The sequence below is a fragment of the Chrysemys picta genome, chromosome 12 (assembly GCF_011386835.1).
Source record: "Chrysemys picta bellii isolate R12L10 chromosome 12, ASM1138683v2, whole genome shotgun sequence".
In the NCBI taxonomy this organism is placed as follows: Eukaryota; Metazoa; Chordata; order Testudines; family Emydidae; genus Chrysemys; species Chrysemys picta.
The window spans coordinates 596,915-619,469 of NC_088802.1; the positions used below are offsets into that span (position 1 = coordinate 596,915).

Sequence of the window (22,555 nt, forward strand, 5' to 3'; positions counted from 1 at the left end):
CTCCTCCAGGCAAGTGGGTCCTGAAGGAGCCTGGCTGGGGCAGGCCCTGGCCTGGCTGATCACGCCGCTCCCAAGGGACCGGAGCGATTCCCGGCCCTGGGACCAGCCCTGGCTGTGCTGCCGGCTCAGCCCGCCCCACAGTCACCTCCCAGAGGGCCCGTGAGTGTGGCCGGGAGGCAGGGCGTGGGGGAGTGGGTCTGTGGGGAGTCTGCGGGGCTGCTGGGCTGTGAGGGGGCGGGGAAGTTGTTTGTGTTGGGGCACTAGGGAGTGGGGGTTCTGTGGGGGGTGCTGGGCAGTTGTGGTGGGGCAGTGGGCAGGGTGGTGGTGTGCAGGGCGCTGGGCATTTGTGGGTGGGTCTGGGGGAGCTCTGGCCATAGGGAGTCGGGGGGTGTTGGGTGTGGGGGGTGTCACGGAGTCCCCGGGCCATGCTCTGGAACTGCTCCCTATAAAGCCAGTCAGGACTCTGGGGAGCCTCCTCTCCCTCGGAGCAGACTGTCTCCAGGGCAAGGAGCTCACACGGCTTCACCTCCTGGGTCTCTCCTGGGAGCATTCAGCATATGCCCCTCCGTGCGCTTCCCACAGCGAGTCCGCCCAGGCGGGGTCCTGGGGCAGCCAGAGGGTCCTGCACCCCCCACTTCGCAGTCAGACGTGACTCTCAGCCAGCCCGTAAAACAGAGGTTTATTAGATGACAGGAACACGGTCTAAAACAGAGCTTGTCGGTCCAGCGAACGGGACCCCTCGGCCGGGTCCATTCTGGGGTCCCTCGAGCCAGACAGCCCTTCCCATCCCCAGGTAGCTCCAACCCCTGAAACCCCCTCCAGCCCCTCCTCCTCTGACCTTTGTTCCTTTCCCAGGCCAGGAGATCACCTGATCCCTTTGTTCTCCAACACCTTTAGCATCCCCTTGCAGGGGGGAAGGGCCCCGGCCATTAGTTGCCAGGAGACAGAGTGTCGGCCATTTATGTGCACTGGCCCTTTGCTCTGCAACAATCTCACCCCCTAGGACGCCCTGAGGAGCCCCGATGTCCGCGTGACGGCCCAGCCCCTCGTACGGGGCGCTGCCTGGCCCCCCCATCGCTAGGCTCTGCTGGAGTCTCAGCCAGCTCTGTGGTGCCAGGAGGGGCCCGGCCGGCATCCCCCCATCCACAGGCCGGTGTGGGGATTGCGGGGGGAGAGGTCAGAGGGAATCGGGGCTGGTTGGTCCCCATGGAGCGGGGGAGGGTCCCCCATGCTGAGCCGGAGACAGCCCCAGAGCCAGACAGGAGCTGGTAAAGCTGTGGAGACCCCTGCCCTGGGTTCGACCAATCATCTGGGGAGAATGTCGTCCCCCCCCCCCCCCCGCCCCGTAGCTGGTCTCACCCCATGGAAACTTGGGGGGGGGGTTCTGCCCGAGTTCAGGGCCGAGTGACCCCGGGTGGGGACCCGGCCCTCCATAGCCAGGCCCTACAGCCGCCCGGCACTGCCCTGGGACCCGGCCTCCCCCTGCTCAGCCTGCCCCCACCAGAGCCCCCCGTTGCTGGGTGGGTGTGAGCTGGGTGGGCAGGGGGGAGAGCGCCTGACGCCCCGCACCAGGGGGAGCAGCTGGTCTTTGCAGAGCCCCTGGATTCACCCCACGGCTGCTCACCCCCTGTCCTGCTCTCTGGAGCCCCGTGGGGCAAGCTGTCAGCTCTGGGATGGGATTCGCTATGGGTCTGTGCCCGGGTGGGACGGGGCAGGAGGGTCCCTTGGGCAGGGGGATCTCTGCAGGGAGCAGAATTTGATGACACCGTGGGGCCAGGGGGAGACCCGTGTCTGTCTCTGAGAGCGTCACCAGGGCGCTCCGTTCACACCCACAGCAGCACCCGCTCCATAGAGCTGCGGGGGGGCGGGGAGCGGGAACATGGGGGGGGGATCCAGCGGGGGAAGTGCAGGATGGGCCGGATTTCTTGGGAAGCGCCTCACCCATGAGGGAGGGGTCGTGTCCCACAGACACCCCCCCCATACACCCACACGCGCCCCACACCCCCAGAACCCGCCCGCAGGGAAGCCGGCCACACAGGGTCCCGCTTGCGCAGGGGTGTCTGTAGCCGTGACCCGCAGCCTGTCCCTCCGTCTGCACCCCGAGCCTGAGCACCCCCAACCCCCCATCCTCAGCCAGGACCCTTCATTCCGCGCCAGCCCCATGCCTCTGAGTGAGCACCCCAGATGGACAGACCCATGCTTGTCTCTAGCATGCGGGGGAGGGGGCCTGGGAGCCAGGACTCCTGGGTTCTATCCAGTAGTGTAGCTAGCGGGGTGCAGGGGAAGCAGCTGCTTCCCCTCAGCAAATTTCCAAAGGCGGACGCAGGAGCGAGGGGGGGCACAGGCTGGCCGCCTGCAGCACGGCCAGCAGCCATGGGGGGGGGGGCGCGGCATGCGGCCCGAAGCCAAGGCTGGAGGAGTGGGGGGGCGCAGCTGGGGGGGAAGGGGGCGCAGCATGCGGCCCGAAGCCATGGTCGGAGGAGCGGGGGGTCGCAGGCTGGCCGCCGGTAGGCCGCAGCACGGCCGGCAGCCACGGTGTGTGGGGGCGGCGGGCACGACTGGAGAAGCAGTGGGGGGAGGGGGCGCGCAGCATGGCGGCCGGCAGCCACAGCCAGAAGAGCAAGGGGGCCGCAGGGGTGGTACGGCAGGGCCGGAGGAGCCATGGGCGGGGGGAGGGGTGGTGCGGACGGAGGAGGAGCCAGGGGGCGTGGCCAGAGGAGGAGCCAAGGGGGGGGGAGCCTTTTTTATGTTTGCTCCCCCTGCTCTTAGAAGCTGGCTACGCCACTGGTTCTCTCCCCAGCTCTGGGAGGGGAGTGGGGGCTAGTGGATCAGAGCAGGGGGAGCTGGGAGCCAGGACTCCTGGGTTCTGTCCTGGCTCTGGGAGGGGAGTGGGGTCTAGTGCGTAGGGACTGGGAGGCAGGACTCCTGGGTCCTATTCCAAGCTCTGCGAGGGGAGTGGGGTGTAACGGTTCGAGCTGGGAATCCAGGACCCCTTGGTTCTATCCCCAGCTCTGGGAGGGGAGTGGGGGCAGGTGGGTTAGAGCAGGGGGGCTGGGAGCCAGGACTCCTGGGTTCTCTCCCTGGCTCTGGGAGGGGAGTGGGAGCTGGTGGGTCAGAGCAGGGGGGGTTAGGAGCCCGGACTCCTGGATTCTCTCCTGGCTCTGGGAGGGGACTGGGGCTGGTGGATCAGAGCAGGGGGGGCTGGGTGGCTCAGTGGCGTCTGACAAGTCTGTTGCTCTCAGTGTCCCCCTCCGTACCGTGGGGTGAGGACACCGACCGGGGCTGCATTTCACTCGCAGTTTACTCCTCTCCAGTGCAGGTGTGGGGCTGGGCCAGGCCCCCGGGTGCCAGCCAGGCTGCAGGCCCGGGGGGTTTCGGGTGGAAAGTCCCTGGCACCGAAATGACGCCTGCCCATGGGACCTGGTGTCTCAGTGACGCACAAACAGGCAGTGACGCTGGGCCAGGGTTAGCGCCTCCGGAGCTCGGCCAGTGGCAGCGCGGCGCCAACCCGGCATCACCGGGCGCTGGGCAGAGTCGGGGCGGGAGGCCCAGGGAGCAGAGTGTGGTGGATGCTGCTGGGGCCGGGGCTGGAGGGCTCAGAACCATCCCGTGGGGGGTGGGGGAGGAAGTGAAACCAGGTGAGGGGAAAGCAGATGTCAGTCTGTCTGTCTGTCCACCCACAGTCGGACGGGGTGTGAAACGACGTCGAGCGTTAACCCTTTCTGGGTCGCGGGGCTGGAGAAACGTCTCCACTGGGCTGTGGGCAATTGCATGGGGACTTTCACGCTGACCCCGGATTGACGGCCCTGGACTGCCAAGGCCCCATGTCCCGGCCCCGGCCCAGGATCTAACGCAGGAGCCCTGCAGGGAGAGGGGAGAGAAATCAGCCCCTGGCCGTGGGGCTAGCGGGACGGACGGGGGATTTTCTCGGCCAGGCCCCAGGGCGCCCCAGTGACTCTGCCCGGCAGCCGCAGGGCTGGGCGATGCTCGGCAGGACCCAGGACCCTCTGTCCCCAGGAGCAGCTCGGGGATCGGCCTGAACGGGGACCGAGTGAGCCGCAGCCTCCTCCTCCGCGGGGCCAGCGCCCCATTGCCCAGCTGCCCAGGGGCTGAGCCGGGCGGGTGTCAGGGGCCGAGGGGCAGAAGCAGCCGCCCATGGGCGCCCCAGGCAGCCTGTGCTCAGTGTGGGGGGAGGGGGAATTAACGGGGGGAGGGGGATTGAAATTACCTGCAGGTTGGGGAATGGGGCGCCCTGAAAAACAAAGAGAAACATGGTCAGAGCCTTGGGCAGGGGGAGCCGGTTCCTGGGGGGTCAGAGTCCAGCCCCTGCCCCATGGCATGGAACGCCCCTCACTAGGAACCCAGCCTCCCTCTGGCCCCCAGATTCCCCTGAGCCCCCCCAGCCCCACGTCCCCCCAGAGACCCCCTGGTGCCCCGCCCCCGCCCAGAGCCATTCACCTTTCTTATTCTTCAGGTAGATGAGGAGTCCGGGCGCCAGGAAGATCAGCCCCAGCACGAAGCCCCCGACCCCCGTCAGCATCTTGCTCCTGGCGGAGTCAGACTGCGCCTCTGAAACAGGGACATGGAACGGGCCGGGTCAGAGCCAGGGGCCTCCGGGCCAGGCTCCCGTCCGCGCCAGTGACCAGCGCCGGCCGGGTCAGAGCCAGGGGCCTCCGGGTCAGAGCTCCCGTCTGCGCCAGTGACCGGTGCTGGCCGGGGCAGAGCCAGGGGCCTCCGGGCTGGGCTCCAGTCTGCCCCAGTGACCGGCACCGGCCGGGGCAGAGCCAGGGGCCTCCGGGCCAGGCTCCCGTCCGCGCCAGTGACCAGCGCCGGCTGGGACAGAGCCGGGGGCCTCCGGGTCAGAGCTCCCGTCCGTGCCAGTGACCGGCGCCGGCCGGGGCAGAGCCAGGGGCCTCCGGGCCGGGCTCCCGTCCGTGCCAGTGACCGGCGCCGGCCGGGGCAGAGCCAGGGGCCTCCGGGCCGGGCTCCCGTCCGTGCCAGTGACCGGCGCCGGCCGGGTCAGCGCCAGGGGCCTCCGGGCCGGGCTCCCATCCATGCCAGTGACCAGCGCTGGCCGGGTCAGAGCCAGGGGCCTCCGGGCCAGGCTCCCATCCGCGCCAGTGACCGGCGCCGGCCGGGGCAGAGCCAGGGGCCAGGTCCTGCAGGAGCAGCTGTGGGACAATCTGCCCTACATCAGGGCTCCTCCTGGTCTGGGATCATCAGAGATCGGCTCAGGCCCTGCAGCGCGAGGTTTGAGATCCCTGCCCATTGTCAGCGTGAACTGGTCTAGCCCTGGATAGCCTGTGAGCCACAGAAATGGCCAATCCCTTTGTGAACCTTGCTCAGCTCTCATTATATCCTGTGGCAGTGAGTTCCACAGGCTAATTACACATTGTGTGGAAAACGTCTTTCCTTTGACCAGGTGTGAATTTGCCCCTTTTCATCCCACTGAGTGTCCCCTTGTCCTTGTGCTGTGAGACAGGGAGAACAGACGCTCCCAGCCCAGGTCAATAGATTTGGGTTAGCAGGGCCCGTACAAGTGCTCTAAAAATTGTGAGTAGGGTTGATGTTTTTGCTGAACACAAGCATACATGTAAAAATATGGATGTAACTGTTAAAACTGTAGAAGAAAACTTCCCCCCACAAAAGCAGTGTCCTTTTCCAAATCGGCCAAACCTTATACTGCTAAAACCATTGAATCTCTGCTGCAACAGGAAATCATTCGTGCGTGTACTTCCATGTGCAATTCTCCAATCTGGCCAGTACAAAAAACTATAAGCTTTAGATAATGAGTTCAGCACTTCTGGAAGAGTGCTCCCAGGGTGGACATGCATCGGTACTTTACCCCGAACCTAAATTCTCACGAGCGTTGAAATGTAAGAAATACAGCAGCAAATGAATTCCATGATATTGAACAGTCAGCACACCCCACCTCAACCCATTGCAGTAGCAACTAAAGCAGCAGCCTGGATTCCCACTCCGCACAGGGAGTATAAAAACCAGGAAGTGAAATTAAAGTTTTAAATAAAACCAAAGTTATCAATAAATACTTCAAAGTGCTCAGAGCAGGGAAATCGAGCTTCCTATGGAAAACTCCAGCAGGAACCACTCCCGTAGATTGATGGTCAATCCATGAGGGCAACAGACTCTAACACCATCTCTAGGAGGATGAGCGTAAGTCTGTAGGTGTAACTAGTACATGGTACTTATCTTTAGGGGTTGTATGTGCTGGGACATTTATAACTTTGTTAGTAACTGTAATAAAACTGCTAAAAGACAGACGCTCTTGTATGTGTTAGGTGCCTACGGTTCCATGTGTTCCTATGGGCTCTAAATCCAGAACAAACAGAGATAACGTTGTTGAACTTGAGGCTGTAGCCCAGAGCTGCACCCACTGGAGTATAAGTAACATTAAATAGAATAAAAGGCGACAGTAGACAGTGCTTTGAAGTCTTGGCTTGGGCTGGTATTGGTGGGGGCTGGGTGACCCAGCACGCTTACCCCAGTGCACGGCGAGGGGGCCCCGCAGGCTAATGTGCTCCACCTGGCAGGTGTAGACGTCCCCGCGCCGGGGGCTCATCTCCAGCATCACCAGGATCTGGAAGGTCCAGTCTCCGTTCTGGAGCAGCTCCGTGGACACCACCCCGGCCATCTGCTCCTGCCCGTTCTTCAGCCACTTGATCTCGATCCCCCTGGGGTAAAACCCCGTCACCGAGCAAACCAGCAGGTGGGAGTGGGGCTCAGACCCCGATTTTGTGGGGGAAACTTTCACCTTGGGCTGAACTGGGGGGAGAGAGAGAAGGGGGCTGGGAAAGGGTCCAGAGACAGAGGGGGCTCAGAGAGAACAGGTGCCCCCCCAGGGAAATATCCCCCCCTCCATATGCCCAGTACCTGCCTAGGGCAATGCTCCCCAGGGTGTGTGGAGTCCAATCCCCCACAACCATACACACGGTGCCTTTCCAGGGCAGGGCATCTGACCCCCCTGATACACCTGGCAGGTGCCTGGGGCAGGGCACCCTGAATATGTGGGTCCCGTTCCCCAGTACATGTCCAGGACAGACAGGGCTCCCCATGGTGTGTGGGGTCCGATTCCCTGGGCATCCTGTTCCCCCCCTTACTACCCTGGTGTGGGGCTGGTTCTCTCCTGCCCCCCGTTGCCCTAGGCAGGATCCGGCAGAAAGGGCCCGAGGGGGGGGGTTGTGTCCTGTCACCCCCATGGGGACAGAGCCAGGGACTGTCTGATGCTCGGGGCCCAGGGAGACGGGGTCTCAGCCCAGGGACCAGGGGCTGCCCCCACCCCCCAGCCAGGGGCATCCCGAGGGGGGGGACGGGGTTGAGGGGTGGAAAGTTCTGCCCCATCGCCCAGCCCCCCGGCCCAGGAAAGGGGGTAGGAGCCACAGCAGCTGCCGGCCCGGGGGGGGTCTGAGTGGGGGGCGCTGGGGGCTGAACCCCTCAGGGGGGTGGGGGGCTGGGAAGGGGGAGGGGTCAGCCCCCCAACACTGACCCCGGGTGGGGCTCTGCTCCCTGCAGACAGGGGGCGCCGCAGCCAGACCGGGAACGGCGGGGGAGGGGGGGAGAAAGGGAGAGTCCGTCCCCCCGTTACCCCGCCCCAGCGCCTGCTGCTGCCCCCTCCCGCAGCTCGAGACGTTGTTACCCCCCCCCCCCGCGCAGCTGGCGGACCGCGCCCATAGAGGGGGGGGGGGAGAGCCGCTGGGCAGGGCGTGTCCTGCTGCAGCCCCGCCCCCGCGCTCACCGCTCCGGGCCCCGCCCCCAGAGCCCCGCCCCCCCGCTCACCGCTCCGGGCCCCGCCCCCAGAGCCCCGCCCCCCGCTCACCGCGGCGGCCGACCACCTTCGCCGTCTGCGCCGCCCCGTAGTTGTACCGGCAGAACGTGTCCACCGCAGCCCGCCTGTACCGCCGGGTCCTTGTTGAAGTCCTCGGCCCAGCGCCGGCCCAGCTCCGTCTCCCCCACGAACACCCCCAGGTCGCTGTCGAAGTGCATGAACTGCTGCCGGTCCCAGATGTACCGGTTCAGGTACCGGACCCGCTCGGTGCCGTTGGTGAACAGACAGTCGTGCTTTGCCTGGAGCAGGAAATGCTCTGGGGGGGGGAGACGGGCTCAGGGACCTGCCCGGGGCTCGGAGCTCAGCGGGGGGAACAGCCGGAGCCCCGGGACACCCCCCCCAGCACTGCCCTGGAGCCACTGGGCACCGACGGGAGCCCGCAGGGCTGGCGGGGGGGCAATGATAGTAACATGGGGAGACGTGGGGGAGGGGCAGGCTGGGGGGCACTGAGCGGGGGGGGCAGGAGGAACAGCAGAGAAATGGGGGGCAGGGTGGGGCACAGGGTGCGGGGACACTGAGTCACGGGGGCACAGCACAGATGGGGGAGGCGCAGGGGAGCAGGGAGCCAGGCCGGGGCACTGACACGGGGGGCTGGGGCCGGGGGCTGTGGGGCGGGAGAAGGTCCCAGGGTCTGGCTCTGGAGCAGCCTGTTAATGTGGATTCACCCCAGGTTCCCCCGGGGGTGGGGGTGTAAAAGGGAACGATTCTGCGCATTGTGTCTCACCCCCATGGGAGGGGCCTGGTACCCCCCATGGCCCCTGCCCACCCAGGAACACCCCCCAAGCACCACAGGGGGAGCCGGAGCTCATGGAGGAAAGACAGAGACCAACACACCTAGTACCTGCCCAGGACAGGGGTGTGTGCCGCCCCCCCCAAAAAGCCAATTCTTCTGCAGCAAATTGGCGGCGGGTCCCTCAGTCTCTCTCTTCCACTTCAGCAACAGCTCAAAGAGGAAGAGAGGGACTGAGAGACCCGCTGCCGAATTGCCACCAGAGACCTGGGCGCCCCAAGCACCTGCTTCCTTCACTGGTGCCTGGAGCCGGCCCTGGGTCCAATTCCCCTGATACACCTGGTGGCTGCCTGCACAGGGCACCCTGGGGTGAGTAGGGTCCAATTCCCCCAATACACCCGTGACCAGGATGGGGATCCCTAGGCCATTTGGGGTCTGATCCCCTTGATACACCCAGCACCTGCCCGGCATGCAGCTCCCTGAGGTGTATGGGGTCCAATCCAACCTCACAGATACACCCAGCACCCACCTGGGACATGATCCACAGGGTGTGTGGGGTCCAATTCCCTCCCTGATACACCCAGCGTCTGCCCAGAATGGAGCTCCCTGGGGCGTGTGAGTCTGATCACCCCCCCCCCCCCGATACACCCAGCGCTGTCCAGGACGGGGCTCCCCAGGGCGCTGGGGTCTCTGCTCACCTGGGGGCTCCATGCAATGAGCCAGGTGGGTTCTCAGCACCGTCAGTGTCACTAGCAGAGCCCCAGTCCAGCCGCTCCCGGCCCCCAGGATCCGACCCGCCCCCATCGCTGCTCAGGAGGGAGAGACCTGGAAAGGCGTCGGGACCCCCCAGCCTGAGACCTTCTCTGTCCAGCTCCGAGCACCAGCCCCGGGACGCTGCCCACGGCCCCGGGGATTGGGCACCCCCAGCCCAGGGGCCAGTCAGCACCGGGGCTGGGCAGCATCATCAGTCGCCAGGCAGAGCCGTCCCCAGCAGGGCTCGGTTCCCTCGTAGGGGCAGAGCAGGGCCTGGGGTCGGGCTGCAGGACTCGCCCAGCACCTACCATGGCCTCGGGCCAGCTGGAGAGTGGGGCCAGCCCAGGGACCAGCCCCACCAGAGCAGGGCCCCCAGCAACAGGCCTGGGACCCTCCGTCCCCTTCCCCTGGTGCCTCGACCCTCTGCTGCCAGCTGGGGCAGGATGGGGGTGTGTGTGGGGGGGGTCTCTGGTTTGGGTAAATGTAGTCTCAGGGGAAGGTTTGGGGCTGGCCCCACAGGCAGAAGTTCTGACCTTCCCCCTCCCCCACCTCCATGGGCCTGAGCCCTGCCCCTCAGGACCCCACCAGAGTGGGGGGCTCAGTCTCCATGGGTCAGGCACAGCTCGGCCTCCCAGCTGCTCCCACCATCGATCTCCCTAAGGGGCTTCTCTGTCCCCAGGCATCATGTCCACACCGGGGACAACCCCCCCCTCGGCGGCACCACCACATCTGCACTGCTCTGTGCCCCGTTGTGCACAGAGAGCCCACAGGAACTGGCGTCTGGCTGGGAATTTGCAGTACTGCCAACCCCAAATGCTCCAAAATTATGAGATTGGCTGTAAAATCCTGAGTTTATGTAACAATACCAGCTGTGAGGTTCTTTTTATTTGCCTTCTGCTCTTTGAGCCATCAGGGTGCCTTGGGGTCAGAGGTGTGACACCCCCAGCGCAGAACTGTATGGATCATAGGTATGACCCAGGGGTGTAATTTGAGGGAGCAGGGGGGCCATTGCCCCCCCAAACTGCAAACATTGGACAGGCACAGAATTTGCCCCCCCCCGATGCATGGCCCCGTTGTCCTGACTGGAGCTGCCCCCCCAAATATAAAAGTCAAACTATGCCTATGGTGTGACCCCCCACAAAAAATCATGAGTCAGGCTCACCAAAAATCCTGCTATGACATACAAATCCCAGCTGTGGGGTTTATTTACCTTCTGCTCTTTGACCCCTTAGGGTGCCCGGGGGTCACAGGTTGAAGCTCTCCCCAAAGCCCCAAGGGCTGGACACTCCCTTGGTCTCTAAGAACGAGGCTGGAATCGTCCCAGACCCACGTGACTCCTGGAGCTGGGGCTTTAGGAAAACACGGGAATTATCCTGAGACTCGTGACACGAGCCGGGAACCCTGAATTTCTCCATCTCCTCTCTGCGAGGCTCAGCGCTGCTGTTCTGCCTGCTAACAGCTGGTCGGCGCAGGGATTTCTGCCATTGGGCGCAGGCCCCTGGGCCGGGCTCCCCTGGCCAATGCCGGGCGCTGCCCCCAGCCCTGCCCCCCCCCCCCCGCGGTGTGACATGTGCCCCCCCCCGCCTCCTAGTGCTGCCGGCCCCGCGCCCAGCCCAGTGCCCGGGGAGAGGAGATGGGCACAGGATGGGGCGTCCCTATGGCCCAGCTGGCCCTGCTCACCCTGCTGGCCCTGCCGGGCACTGGGGCAGTGACAGATACGGACGGGGCGGGGGCTGGGACACCTGGGCCTGGGGGGGCGGCTTCACCCCCATAGCGCCCGGCTCCCCCTCAGGGAGGGACAATGGGGGGGCTGATGGGGCACCAGGGTGAGCCAGATTTGGGGGGAGCTGCAGGGAGGAGGGTTCCTGCCCACCCCATGGCACGCAGGGGAGGGGTGGGTAGGTAGGGGTGGGGGGGCTGATCTGGATGGGTGGAGGGAGGAGGGTCTCACCCCCGTGGCAGGGAGGGGGAAGGGGAGGCTGGCGTGGGGGCAGCAGAGGGATCGTGGGGAAGTCACTGAGGTTTGGGTACGACACAGCCCTGCCCTAGGGGTGCAGCCCCCCTCCCCCACAGGAACTCGGGGGCTGACCCCTCTCAGGGGATTGCCAGGCACGGGGGGGGGGGGGGGGAACGTTCCCCAAAGAGCCACGCCAGGGCTGGACCCTGCTGAGCAGTGAGTGCGTCTGTGCAGAACAGGGAGCCCCTGGCCCCGCTCCCCGGCCTGGCCCAATTGTCTCCCCAGGACTCAGACCCACGGGGGAGGGGGGCCCTCTGCAGGGCAGACTCTCTCCTTGGCTAGTGGTGGCAGGTTCCCTCCTTTACAATTGCTCAGTGAGATGCTGCCAGGTGAGCTGGGATTTCTAGGTCCTGGGATTTAGATGCTGAACTCCCTTGGGCCCCGGGGGATCCCAGCCTCAGCCCTGAGCCAGACCCCTCCCCCCCTGAATCCCCACGTGAATGGAAACCAGGGAACTGAGCAGGTGTCAGCAGGGGGGTCTCTGCTCTCTCAGTCCTTGCACCAGGGCAGCCCTAGGGGGTACTAAACTGCTCAAGATAGTTAAGACCAAAGCAGACTGTGAAGAACTTCAAAAAGATCTCACAAAACTAAGTGATTGGGCAACAAAATGGCAAATGCAATTGAATGTGGATAAATGTAAAGTAATGCACATTGGGAAAAATAACCCCAACTATACATACAATATGATGGGGGCTAATTTAGCTTCAACAAGTCAGGAAAAAGATCTTGGAGTCATCGTGGATAGGTCTCTGAAGATGTCCACGCAATATGCAGAGGCGGTCAAAAAAGCAAACAGGATGTTAAGAATCATTAAAAAGGGGATAGAGAATAAGACTGAGAATATATTACTGTCCTTATATAAATCGATGGTACGCCCACATCTCGAATACTGCATACAGATGTGGTCTCCTCATCTCAAAAAAGATATACTGGCACTAGAAAAGGTTCAGAAAAGGGCAACTAAAATGATTAAGGGTTTGGAACGGGTCCCATATGAGGAGAGATTAAAGAGGCTAGGACTCTTCAGCTTGGAAAAGAGGAGACTAAGGGGGGATATGATAGAGGTATATAAAATCATGAGTGATGTGGAGAAAGTGGATAAGGAAAAGTTATTTACTTATTCCCATAATACAAGAACTAGGGGTCACCAAATTAAATTAATAGGCAGCAGGTTTAAAACAAATACAAGGAAGTTCTTCACGCAGCGCACAGTCAACTTGTGGAACTCCTTACCTGAGAAGGTTGTGAAGGCTAGGACTATAACAGCGTTTAAAAGAGAACTGGATAAATTCATGGTGGTTAAGTCCATTAATGGCTATTAGCCAGGACGGGTAAGGAATGGTGTCTCTAGCCTCTGTCTGTCAGAGGATGGAGATGGATGGCAGGAGAGAGATCACTTGATCATTGCCTGTTAGGTTCACTCCCTCTGGGACACCTGGCACTGGCCACTGTCGGCTGACAGGATACTGGGCTAGATGGACCTTTGGTCTGACTCAGGCTGGCCGTTCTTATGTGCTGGGGGGAGGGGCAGGGGCGCTCTCCCCTGTCAGTCAGTGCTGGCCCCAGGGCCCCACCGCGATGCTGGGGGCACCGTGCTCCATGCACCTGCCCTCCCCTGACACCAGGGAGCCCTAGTGCTAATGTCACAGCCCGGGAGCCGGGGGCTGCACTGCTGGGGGAAGCGCTGAGACTCCCTCCCCCGGGGTGGGGATCAGCCCCCCTGGGTGGCCGGTGCTGACGCCCGTCTCCCCGCAGTGGAGAACATGCTCTCCCAGGTGGCCTTCTACCAGCGCACGGATCCGGCCCAGCGGGAGGCTGGGGAGTTCATGTTCGAGTTCGACCAGGACGAGATCTTTTATGTGGACCTGGAGAGGAAGGAGACCGTCTGGCGCCTGCCTGACTTCGGCAAGTTCAGCAGCTTCGATGCGCAGGGAGCCCTGGGCAACATCGCGGTGCTGAAGAAGAGCATGGAGATCATAATGCAGAGGTCCAACCGCACACGGGCCCAAAACGGTATAGTATGCCACAACACGGTGGGGGGCACCTTCCCTGCCAGGGAGCTGACCCCTCCCCCGCCCTCTCCCCTAGGGACCTGAGCCCTCCCACCACCTTTCTATACAGAGACCCCTCCTGTCTTTGCCCCACCGTCCCCTGCTCACACACCAACCCAGCCCAATACCAGACCCCACCAGAGACTGTGCATCTGCACTCAGCTCCCCTCTCAGTCCCTGAGGGATTCTGTCCCCTGCCCCTTGTGCCCCATGAGCCATCAGGGCGTGGAGCTGGGACGGCCCCAGTGACGCCCCCACAGCCCTGGGGCGAGACCCCTGAGCTGGAGCGTGAGCACCAGGGACTGGCTGGCTCAGGGGGGCGGGGAATGGGGCACGGGGCCTGTCCCCTCTAGGGGGCTGTGACGAACTGGGACTGTTCTTGCTGGGGTGTGTGAATGCTGACAGGGGAGTGTGACTAGGATGGTCTGCATCGGGGGATGGGAGCCGGCCCAAGGGAACATACCTGAGCTTGTAACATGAGAACCCAGGAGGGGGTTGGAGGTCAGATGACTCCGGGGCCCGGAAACTGAACAAAGGCTGTGGGAGGGGTCGCTGAGGGCAGAGTGCTGGAAGCAGGCTGGAAGGAGGCTGGAGAGATGGCTGGGAGGCAGAGATGGCTCTGACCCCCCCAAGGGGGGTGGGCCGGCATGCCCTGGGACCCCAAGCTGGACCTAACTGAGGGGGGCCCTGTTGTCTGTGCCTGCAAGACCTGTCTTGGACTGTATTCCTGTCATCCAAATAAACCTTCTGCTTTACTGGCTGGCTGAGAGTCATGGTGAATCGCAGGAAGCCGGGGGTGCAGGGCCCTAACTCCCCCACAATCCGCAACAACTGGTGGCAGCGGTGGGATCTACTGCACCCCGTGGACGGCGCTTCCTGCAGTAAGTGACTGGGGAGCAGTAAAACGAAGGGGGATTGACGGGGACCAGGCACGCTGAAGAGTGGGAGAGAGACGGTTATTACCCCTGGGAGTGTGTGACCAGCGAGAAGGACTTTTGCAGTAACAGGGTCCCCCGGGGGGATCGCAGCGAGTGGTCCCAGGGGCGGAGGAGTCTGCAGCTCGACCCTGGCAGAGAGGTGGTGACCTCGAGAAGGGCTGGCACACTAGGGGTCCCCCTGGGAACTGTGGGGAGCTGTGAGCACACAGGCCGGTGAGTGGCCAGCAGGAAGATGTATGCCAAGCGGCTTAAGAGCGACCTGGTGGAGCTGTGCAAGCAGAGGCAGCTGCGCATTGGGAGGCTCACCAAAGAACAGCTCATTGCCCAGCTGGAGGCGGAAGATCGTGCGAATGAACTGATCCCTGTGTCTCAGGGAAGCAGCCTGGCAAATGCAGCGCAGGCACCAGTGTCTGTCCCAGCTGGGAGTGGTCAGCCGGCTGCTGAGGGCTTCCCGAGACCCCTCCTTCCTATGCCTAGGGGAAGGGTGGGGAGGAGCCCAGCAAATACCGAAGGCGCCGTGACCCCCCCGGCCAGCAGGGGGTCCCCCCGGCGAAGCTCGCCGGCCAGCAGAGGATCCTCCCGGCGACGTTCGGCATCCGGGGAGCGGAATTGGCTGGAATGGGAGAAAGAGCTAAAACTGAGAGAGCTGGAGGATCGTGAACGACAGAGACAGCATGAACGGGAGGAGAAAGAGAGACAGCATCAGCGCGAAGAGAGACAGAGACAGCATGAACGGGAGGAGAATGAGAGACAGAGACAGCATGAAGAGAGACAGCGTCAGCATGACCTGGAACTGGCGAGATTGAAGGGCAGCGAACCCCCGGCTGCGGTGAGTGAGGGGGGACCCAGGACTGCACGGAGCTTTGATAAGTGCATCATGGCCCCATACAAGGAGGGGGAGGACATGGATGACTTCCTGGAGGCCTTTGAGACGGCCTGCGAGCTGCACCGGGTGGATCCCGCGGACAGACTCCGGGTCCTTACCCCCTTACTGGACCCCAAATCCGTGGCATTGTACCGCCAACTGGGAGAGGCAGAGAAAGGGGACTACGAACTATTCAAAAGGGCCCTGCTACGAGAGTTTGGGCTGACTCCTGAGATGTACCGGGAAAGGTTCCGGGGTCAAGATAAAACCCCTGAGATCTCATATTTGCAACTAGCCGTCCGCATGGAAAGATACGCCAGCAAGTGGGCTGGTGGGGCCCAGACGAAGGAGGACCTGATTAAACTGCTGGTACTGGAGCAACTGTATGAGCGGTGCCCATCCGACCTGAGGCTGTGGTTGGTGGACAGAAAGCCAGAGAACCCGCGACACGCCGGGCAGCTGGCTGATGAGTTTGTAAAGAGCCGGTCAGGGGGTGGCAGGGAGGAGCCCCAAAGGAACAGGCCCGCCGCGATGCAGAGAGAGAGTCACCCTGGGACCTCCCAAAGAGGGAATATGGGGAATCCCCTCCCACGGGGAATGCCCAGCGTCAGGGACAACCGACCGGCTCGAGGGGACCCACAGGACATGAGCTGCTATTACTGCGGCCGAAGAGGCCACGTTCGGGCCCAGTGCCCCAAGCTCAAGGACAGACTGAGCAGACCGAACCCGCATAGGGTTAACTTGGTAGAGGCTGTGACAATGCGGTTCTGGCGGAACCCAACTGAGAGTGCCAACTCAGGACAAATTGCTCAAATAGGGCAGTTACAGCCCAAGGCTGGGGGTTTTTCCACCTCTAAGGCAAACCACCAGCCAGACTAAGAGGACTCCAGTCTCACCCCACTGGCTAACTGCAAGTCTCACAAGCAATCTCCTTAGATACTCCAGTTTCCCAGTATTACCACCAGTACCACTCGTTATGGGGACAAATGGTTATGAAAACCAATACCCCAGTAAAAGAAAAAGGTTCTCCTGATCCCAAAGGACCAAGCCCCAGACCCAGGTCAATATACAAATCAGATCTTACCCACAAATCACGCTGTTGCCGATCCTTTAGAATCTAAAATCTAAAGGTTTATTCATAAAAGGAAAAAGATAGAGATGAGAGTTAGAATTGGTTAAATGGAATCAATTACATACAGTAATGGCAAAGTTCTTGGTTCAGGCTTGCAGCAGCGATGGAATAAACTGCAGGTTCAAATCAAGTCTCTGGAATACATCCCCCGCTGGGATGGGTCCTCAGTCCTTTGTTCAAAGCTTCAGCTTGTAGCAAAGTTCCTCCAGAGGTAAGAAGCAGGATTGAAGACAAGATGGAGATCAGGCATCAGCCTTATATAGTCTTTTCCAGGTGTAAGATCACCTCTTTGTTCTTACTGTGGAAGATTACAGCAACATGGAGTCTGGAGTCACATGGGCCAGTCCCTGCATACTTTGCTGAGGTACAAGGCGTATCTGCCTTCTCTCAATGGGTCCATTGTATAGCTGATGGTCCTTAATGGGCCATCAAGCAGGCTAGGCAGAGCTAATCTCAGCTTGTCTGGGATGTCACCCAGAAGCATAGCATAAGTTTGCCATACAGACAGTATAGAGCCAATATTCATAACTTCAACTACAAAACTGATACACACATCTAGACAGCATAATCATAACCAGTAAACCATAACCTTGTCCTAGACACCCCATTTGACCCCCTTTATACAAGATTTGGGTGCCACTACAGGACCTTGGTTGCAACAATGATCTATACGGTCCCAGTTTATGTCAATAACGTCACACCCCCAACGCAAAATTGATGCAGGAAGGGATGACACAAACATCACTGACTGCATCCCAAGAGCTCCCCATCCTGGGTTCTGTCTCACTACAGCTAGTATTGGGTTAGAAGCCATACCAGTGTATAACAGAAATGGTTCATCAAAGTCATGTTCAATAACATGATTGAACCTCTTTACAAACTCAAGGTAACACTTAGTTAGAACAATAGTGGATTGGATCTGCTCTGGCAGCATGGTTCCTGTATGTGCCTTGTGATCTTGCCAAGAGCTAAAGAAAACTGCTACTTTATCCATACAAGCTCGGGCCAATGTTTGGAACCCAATTAACATCGAATAAATGCAGATATTAATGTTCTTCATAGTCCAGGAATCTTGGCATTTAGCCATGAAAGCAATATGGTAGTGTGCCTCAGTCTTCCTTTTCATACAGCACATTAGGTCTGGAATGTCCTCTCCCCTGTGAAAAGTTCCCATATTGTTTATATGCATTGCCTGTGAAATCCCAGTGTAACAAGGCCTTTTAACATAACGTGTGTTTTCATGTATTCCTTTTAACATGTTCAATGAATTCTCCAAAAGATTAGGCACATTGTATATTTTTACCGTTTGTGGCAATAGCAACACATTAATTACAAAATCTAGCAATAACAACAAGTTCATTGCAAGTGTCCATCTACAGTCATGTTTGTCATGCCACCCCTTTGGCTCAATACCATTGGAGTTTGGGCATTTTAGGGTTAACCTGTGGCTTCCCTTTGCAAAATTCAGTTTTCTCTTTCCTCCTTGTCCTGCAGGATCAAACCCTGATTTCTCTTGCTTAACAGAATTCACTGGCTGATGGGGTGGGCCCTCTGTGCTAACAGCTATTAGCAAGTCCTTCCTTTCCCAGCCAGGCAAGTAATTTGCACTACCCCAGACCAGAGCCAGTCCACCAGTTTTCATATTCGTAACTGCTATCATCTCCAAGGCTGGACTCTGTCTTAAAGAGATACCACACAAATCCAAAAAGTCTGCGGGTGAGAGTTTGCTTCCTCTCCCCCGCATCCTCAAGCATTTAGCCATAAAACTGCTCTGCTCTGCCACATCAGTAACCAAATCTGTCCTCAAACCCTGAAGCACAAACTGCTCATTTAAAGAATCAGAAAGGAGACATTCCTGTTCCAACACCATTGTCTCCCCAACAAGTTGGCCCCACACAGCCACTTGGTTATAGGGATGCCTCAATCCCTTAACAACTTTTACTTCCTCTGAGACCTTCTCAAAGCTACCCACACTGGATCTTTTACAAGGAAAGTTAGTGGATCCCTTCACAACAGACAATTTTTGGCTGCTAGGAACTGAAACTTCCTTGATTAAATCACTCTCACACCCTTCAATTGCAGGGAACTGCTTGCACCGAGTACCATGAGGATTCCTTTCTCCAGGAGCTTTTCTAAGCAGCAATTCACCCCTCACAGAAATTCTGCCCTTACCCTCTTCACCTAGGGCTTGCTCTAAAGGCACACTTTCTTGAGCAACAACAGACTCTGTCTGGGTCTTACTTACATTCAGGATCACCTTTGGCCCATCAGGCAGATCTCTACACAATCCCCTTTCAGGCGAACCCATAGACTTCCTAGATAAAAGGTTAGAAATACTTCCCTTCTCTTTGCCACACACAAGCTTAGGAATTTTTTCCTTTTTGCTACAAGTTGTTAAACTGTCCGTAGGTAACACAACCAAATTACCTTTCTGCTCTCCTTGTGCCCTGGCTAGGGTATCACCCTGATCAGACAGAGTTGTTACACCCTTCTCCAACCACACATGAGCAACAGGCAAAATACAAGCACCAGAACTGTTTGGTCTCTGGGATTTTGCTAAGCCACTAACTGGATGCAACCTAGTTACGGGGCCATTCTCCCCAGCAGATGCAAACTTAGGACCATTCCCTTCCTGGGCTTTGGTTGAATCCAGAACCAACTCTGAGACAACTAAATTACTCTCAACCATCACAGGCCGAAAGGCACCTTCTGTCTGCTCCACAGACAAAAAAGAGTTGGAGATGCATTTTCCTTTACTAGACATACTGTTTGGGATTTCATTTCCCTTGTCCCAGTACACCGGGCTGTTCACAGACAACTGCTTGGAGACTGGGGTAGCTTCCTCCATAGGCAAGTCAACACCCCTGACAGACACAGGCACATTTCCTTCACTGTCACTGTTCTTCGCACAGGAAACAGATAAGGTATAGGGGCACTCATCTTCCACTCTCCTTGCCTTCCCAAACTGCTGACTAGATAAAGCCATCAGCTCATAAGACTGCCTAGGCTCATCCAAAATCTCCTTGTTCTCCTCTCCCTTCGCTTGATCTAATTCCAGATTTACTTCTGAGACATTAGATGGACATTCAGAAACTTCATTCACAGCCAAACAGCTACTTTCCAAAGACAAACTTTTGGAGAAACCCTCCATAGGCACAACCTTAGGATCAATCCTCTCTTGTGCCTGGTTTGTATTAACTTGACTGACCATAGCTTTAATATCATTTCCAATCATAATATCCTTAGGGATTATGTCTTTTACTCCCACAACCATGGTGCCCTCCAATCCCTTCCATTTCAGGTGGATTTTAGCCAAAGGCACCCTGACAAAATACTTAGATAAGGCTACAACAGTTACATCTTCGCCTGGCAAATAATCTTCCTTCCTGACAAGACTTGCTTTAACCAGAGTAATATCTGCTGCGGTGTCCCTCCATGCCATACACCTCACTCCATTCACTTCTGCACTGCTAATAAACTCTGCATTATTTCCCCCATATTTAGCTTTAATGTGAGTTTTAAGATCAAATCCTTCAGAGACAACAGAAACAGCATTTGCACACAGGGCACCAATGCTGGGCTCTGTGTGGCTTGCCTGTGAGTTTACAACAACAGGGTTAGCATTGGCCGTGGCATTTGGGGTTGCTGGTTTTGGGCTGCCCTTCAGTGTCGGGCAGTCTGGTCTCATGTGGCCCAGCATACCACAGCGATAGCATGTAACCTGCTGGGGATGCGAGTTCCTACCCTCCGGGCCCCCTTGAACTCCTTTAGAAGAGTCAGGTTTATTTTTAAATCCTTCCCTCCTCTTGAACTGGGGAGACTGGTGATCAGTTTTCCCCGGGGTTTTACACCCTTCTCGAGCCCTGTTTTGGGTATGGGCATCGGCAATCTCTGCTGCCCGTAGGACTGACTCAGGGTCCCTGTCACACACAGCTGCTCTCACATTGTCAGGCACAATGTCTAAGAACTGTTCCAAAGTTATTAAATCCAGCAGTTTTTCAAAACTCCCATGAACCTTGGCTCCCATAACCCACTTTTTAACAAAACCTATCAGCTTATGAGCACATTCTACAAAAGTACAATCCTTAGGCATTTTAAACTCTCTAAACTTAACTCTGTAAGATTCAGGAGTAACCTTGAATCGCCTTAACACAGAATCCTTAAACCGCTCATAATTTAACGCTTCTTGTTCCCCCAAGTCATTAAATACCTCCCTGGCTTTTCCAGTCAGTCTGGTTAGCAGGACAGGCATTCGCTGACCCTCAGGGATCTGGTACAGATTGCAGAGGCGTTCAAAGGTAGACAAAAACTCCTCTATATCCTCAGTATCATTGTAAATGGGACACATCCTTTCCCAGTTTTTCTCATGGCGGGGGGGAAGTGGAGTACCAGGTGGGGATGACTTTCTCCGCTCTTCCATTACTTGGAGCTGAAGTCTGGCCGTCTCCTGTTCCATCTTGTGAGTCTCCTGTTCCATCCTGTGAGTCTCCTGCTCAGCAGCGAGCAGCTCTAGACGCCCCTTACGGGCTCTCTCTTCAGCCTCCTTCTTTCTTTGATCAGCCTCCTTCTTTCTTTGATCAGCCTCTTTCTCTCTCTCAGCAGCCTCTTTCTCTCTCTCAGCAGCCTCTTTCTCTCTCTCTCTTTCTAACTCTGCTATTTTGTGCTTCTCCAGCAATCGAAGATCTGCCAGCTTCTGTTCATGCTCAAATTGCAGTTGACTTGTCACCCTTTGCATCCTAATTTTTTCTGCATCTTCTGCAGCCTCAGGTAAGGGCTGTGCTCTTGCCCCCTGATCACTGGCTATTAGCAGATTTCTCAATTCTTCCTTTGTAGCTTTCTTTCTAAAGCTTATCCTCTTTTCTGAACACAAATTTTCCAGGGCTTTTTTCCCAAGTCCCTCATATGCTCTTTGCTCAGCCATTGCAGCAGCTCTTTAACCAACAAAACTCTCAATCCCAAAATTCAAATTTGGATAGCGTGGGGTTCTGACCCAAAGCTTAATTGACCTGGTTCTGTGGATCCAAGCACGACTACGCCACTGTGACAATGCGGTTCTGGCGGAACCCAACTGAGAGTGCCAACTCAGGACAAATTGCTCAAATAGGGCAGTTACAGCCCAAGGCTGGGGTTTTTTCCACCTCTAAGGCAAACCACCAGCCAGACTAAGAGGACTCCAGTCTCACCCCACTGGCTAACTGCAAGTCTCACAAGCAATCTCCTTAGATACTCCAGTTTCCCAGTATTACCACCAGTACCACTCGTTATGGGGACAAATGGTTATGAAAACCAATACCCCAGTAAAAGAAAAAGGTTCTCCTGATCCCAAAGGACCAAGCCCCAGACCCAGGTCAATATACAAATCAGATCTTACCCACAAATCACGCTGTTGCCGATCCTTTAGAATCTAAAATCTAAAGGTTTATTCATAAAAGGAAAAAGATAGAGATGAGAGTTAGAATTGGTTAAATGGAATCAATTACATACAGTAATGGCAAAGTTCTTGGTTCAGGCTTGCAGCAGCGATGGAATAAACTGCAGGTTCAAATCAAGTCTCTGGAATACATCCCCCGCTGGGATGGGTCCTCAGTCCTTTGTTCAAAGCTTCAGCTTGTAGCAAAGTTCCTCCAGAGGTAAGAAGCAGGATTGAAGACAAGATGGAGATCAGGCATCAGCCTTATATAGTCTTTTCCAGGTGTAAGAACACCTCTTTGTTCTTACTGTGGAAGATTACAGCAACATGGAGTCTGGAGTCACATGGGCCAGTCCCTGCATACTTTGCTGAGGTACAAGGCGTATCTGCCTTCTCTCAATGGGTCCATTGTATAGCTGATGGTCCTTAATGGGCCATCAAGCAGGCTAGGCAGAGCTAATCTCAGCTTGTCTGGGATGTCACCCAGAAGCATAGCATAAGTTTGCCATACAGACAGTATAGAGCCAATATTCATAACTTCAACTACAAAACTGATACACACATCTAGACAGCATAATCATAACCAGTAAACCATAACCTTGTCCTAGACACCCCATTTGACCCCCTTTATACAAGATTTGGGTGCCACTACAGGACCTTGGTTGCAACAATGATCTATACGGTCCCAGTTTATGTCAATAACGTCACAGAGGCCCAGACGGACGAGGGGCAGGCTTCTCACGCAAGAGGGGCTGGCAGCTTATCAACTGCTCAAGAGAGAGAAGGGCCCCAGGCCAGCTCCTCTAGGGGGCTGGA

General features: G+C 57.9%; 2 protein-coding genes across 4 annotated transcripts in view; one reads left to right on the plus strand and one right to left on the minus strand.

The window, feature by feature from the left end:
* Positions 1-9,472, minus strand: LOC112061383 (DLA class II histocompatibility antigen, DR-1 beta chain-like). Its single transcript, XM_065563987.1, is given in 7 exon segments — positions 1-3,861; positions 4,229-4,252; positions 4,459-4,569; positions 6,502-6,783; positions 7,835-7,920; positions 7,922-8,099; positions 9,272-9,472. Coding segments are annotated over 7 exon segments (801 nt in total). The 5' UTR covers positions 9,378-9,472; the 3' UTR covers positions 1-3,847.
* LOC101946395 (HLA class II histocompatibility antigen, DR alpha chain-like) overlaps positions 7,905-22,555 on the plus strand; it is a 25,021-nt gene continuing 10,370 nt past the window's right edge. For all 3 annotated transcript variants that reach the window (XM_065563982.1, XM_065563981.1, XM_065563983.1), the window contains exons 1-2: positions 7,905-8,034; positions 13,099-13,356. In XM_065563982.1, the coding sequence (XP_065420054.1) occupies positions 13,107-13,356 (250 nt within the window). In that variant the 5' untranslated portion in view covers positions 7,905-8,034; positions 13,099-13,106. The remainder of the gene's footprint in view (positions 8,035-13,098; positions 13,357-22,555) is intronic.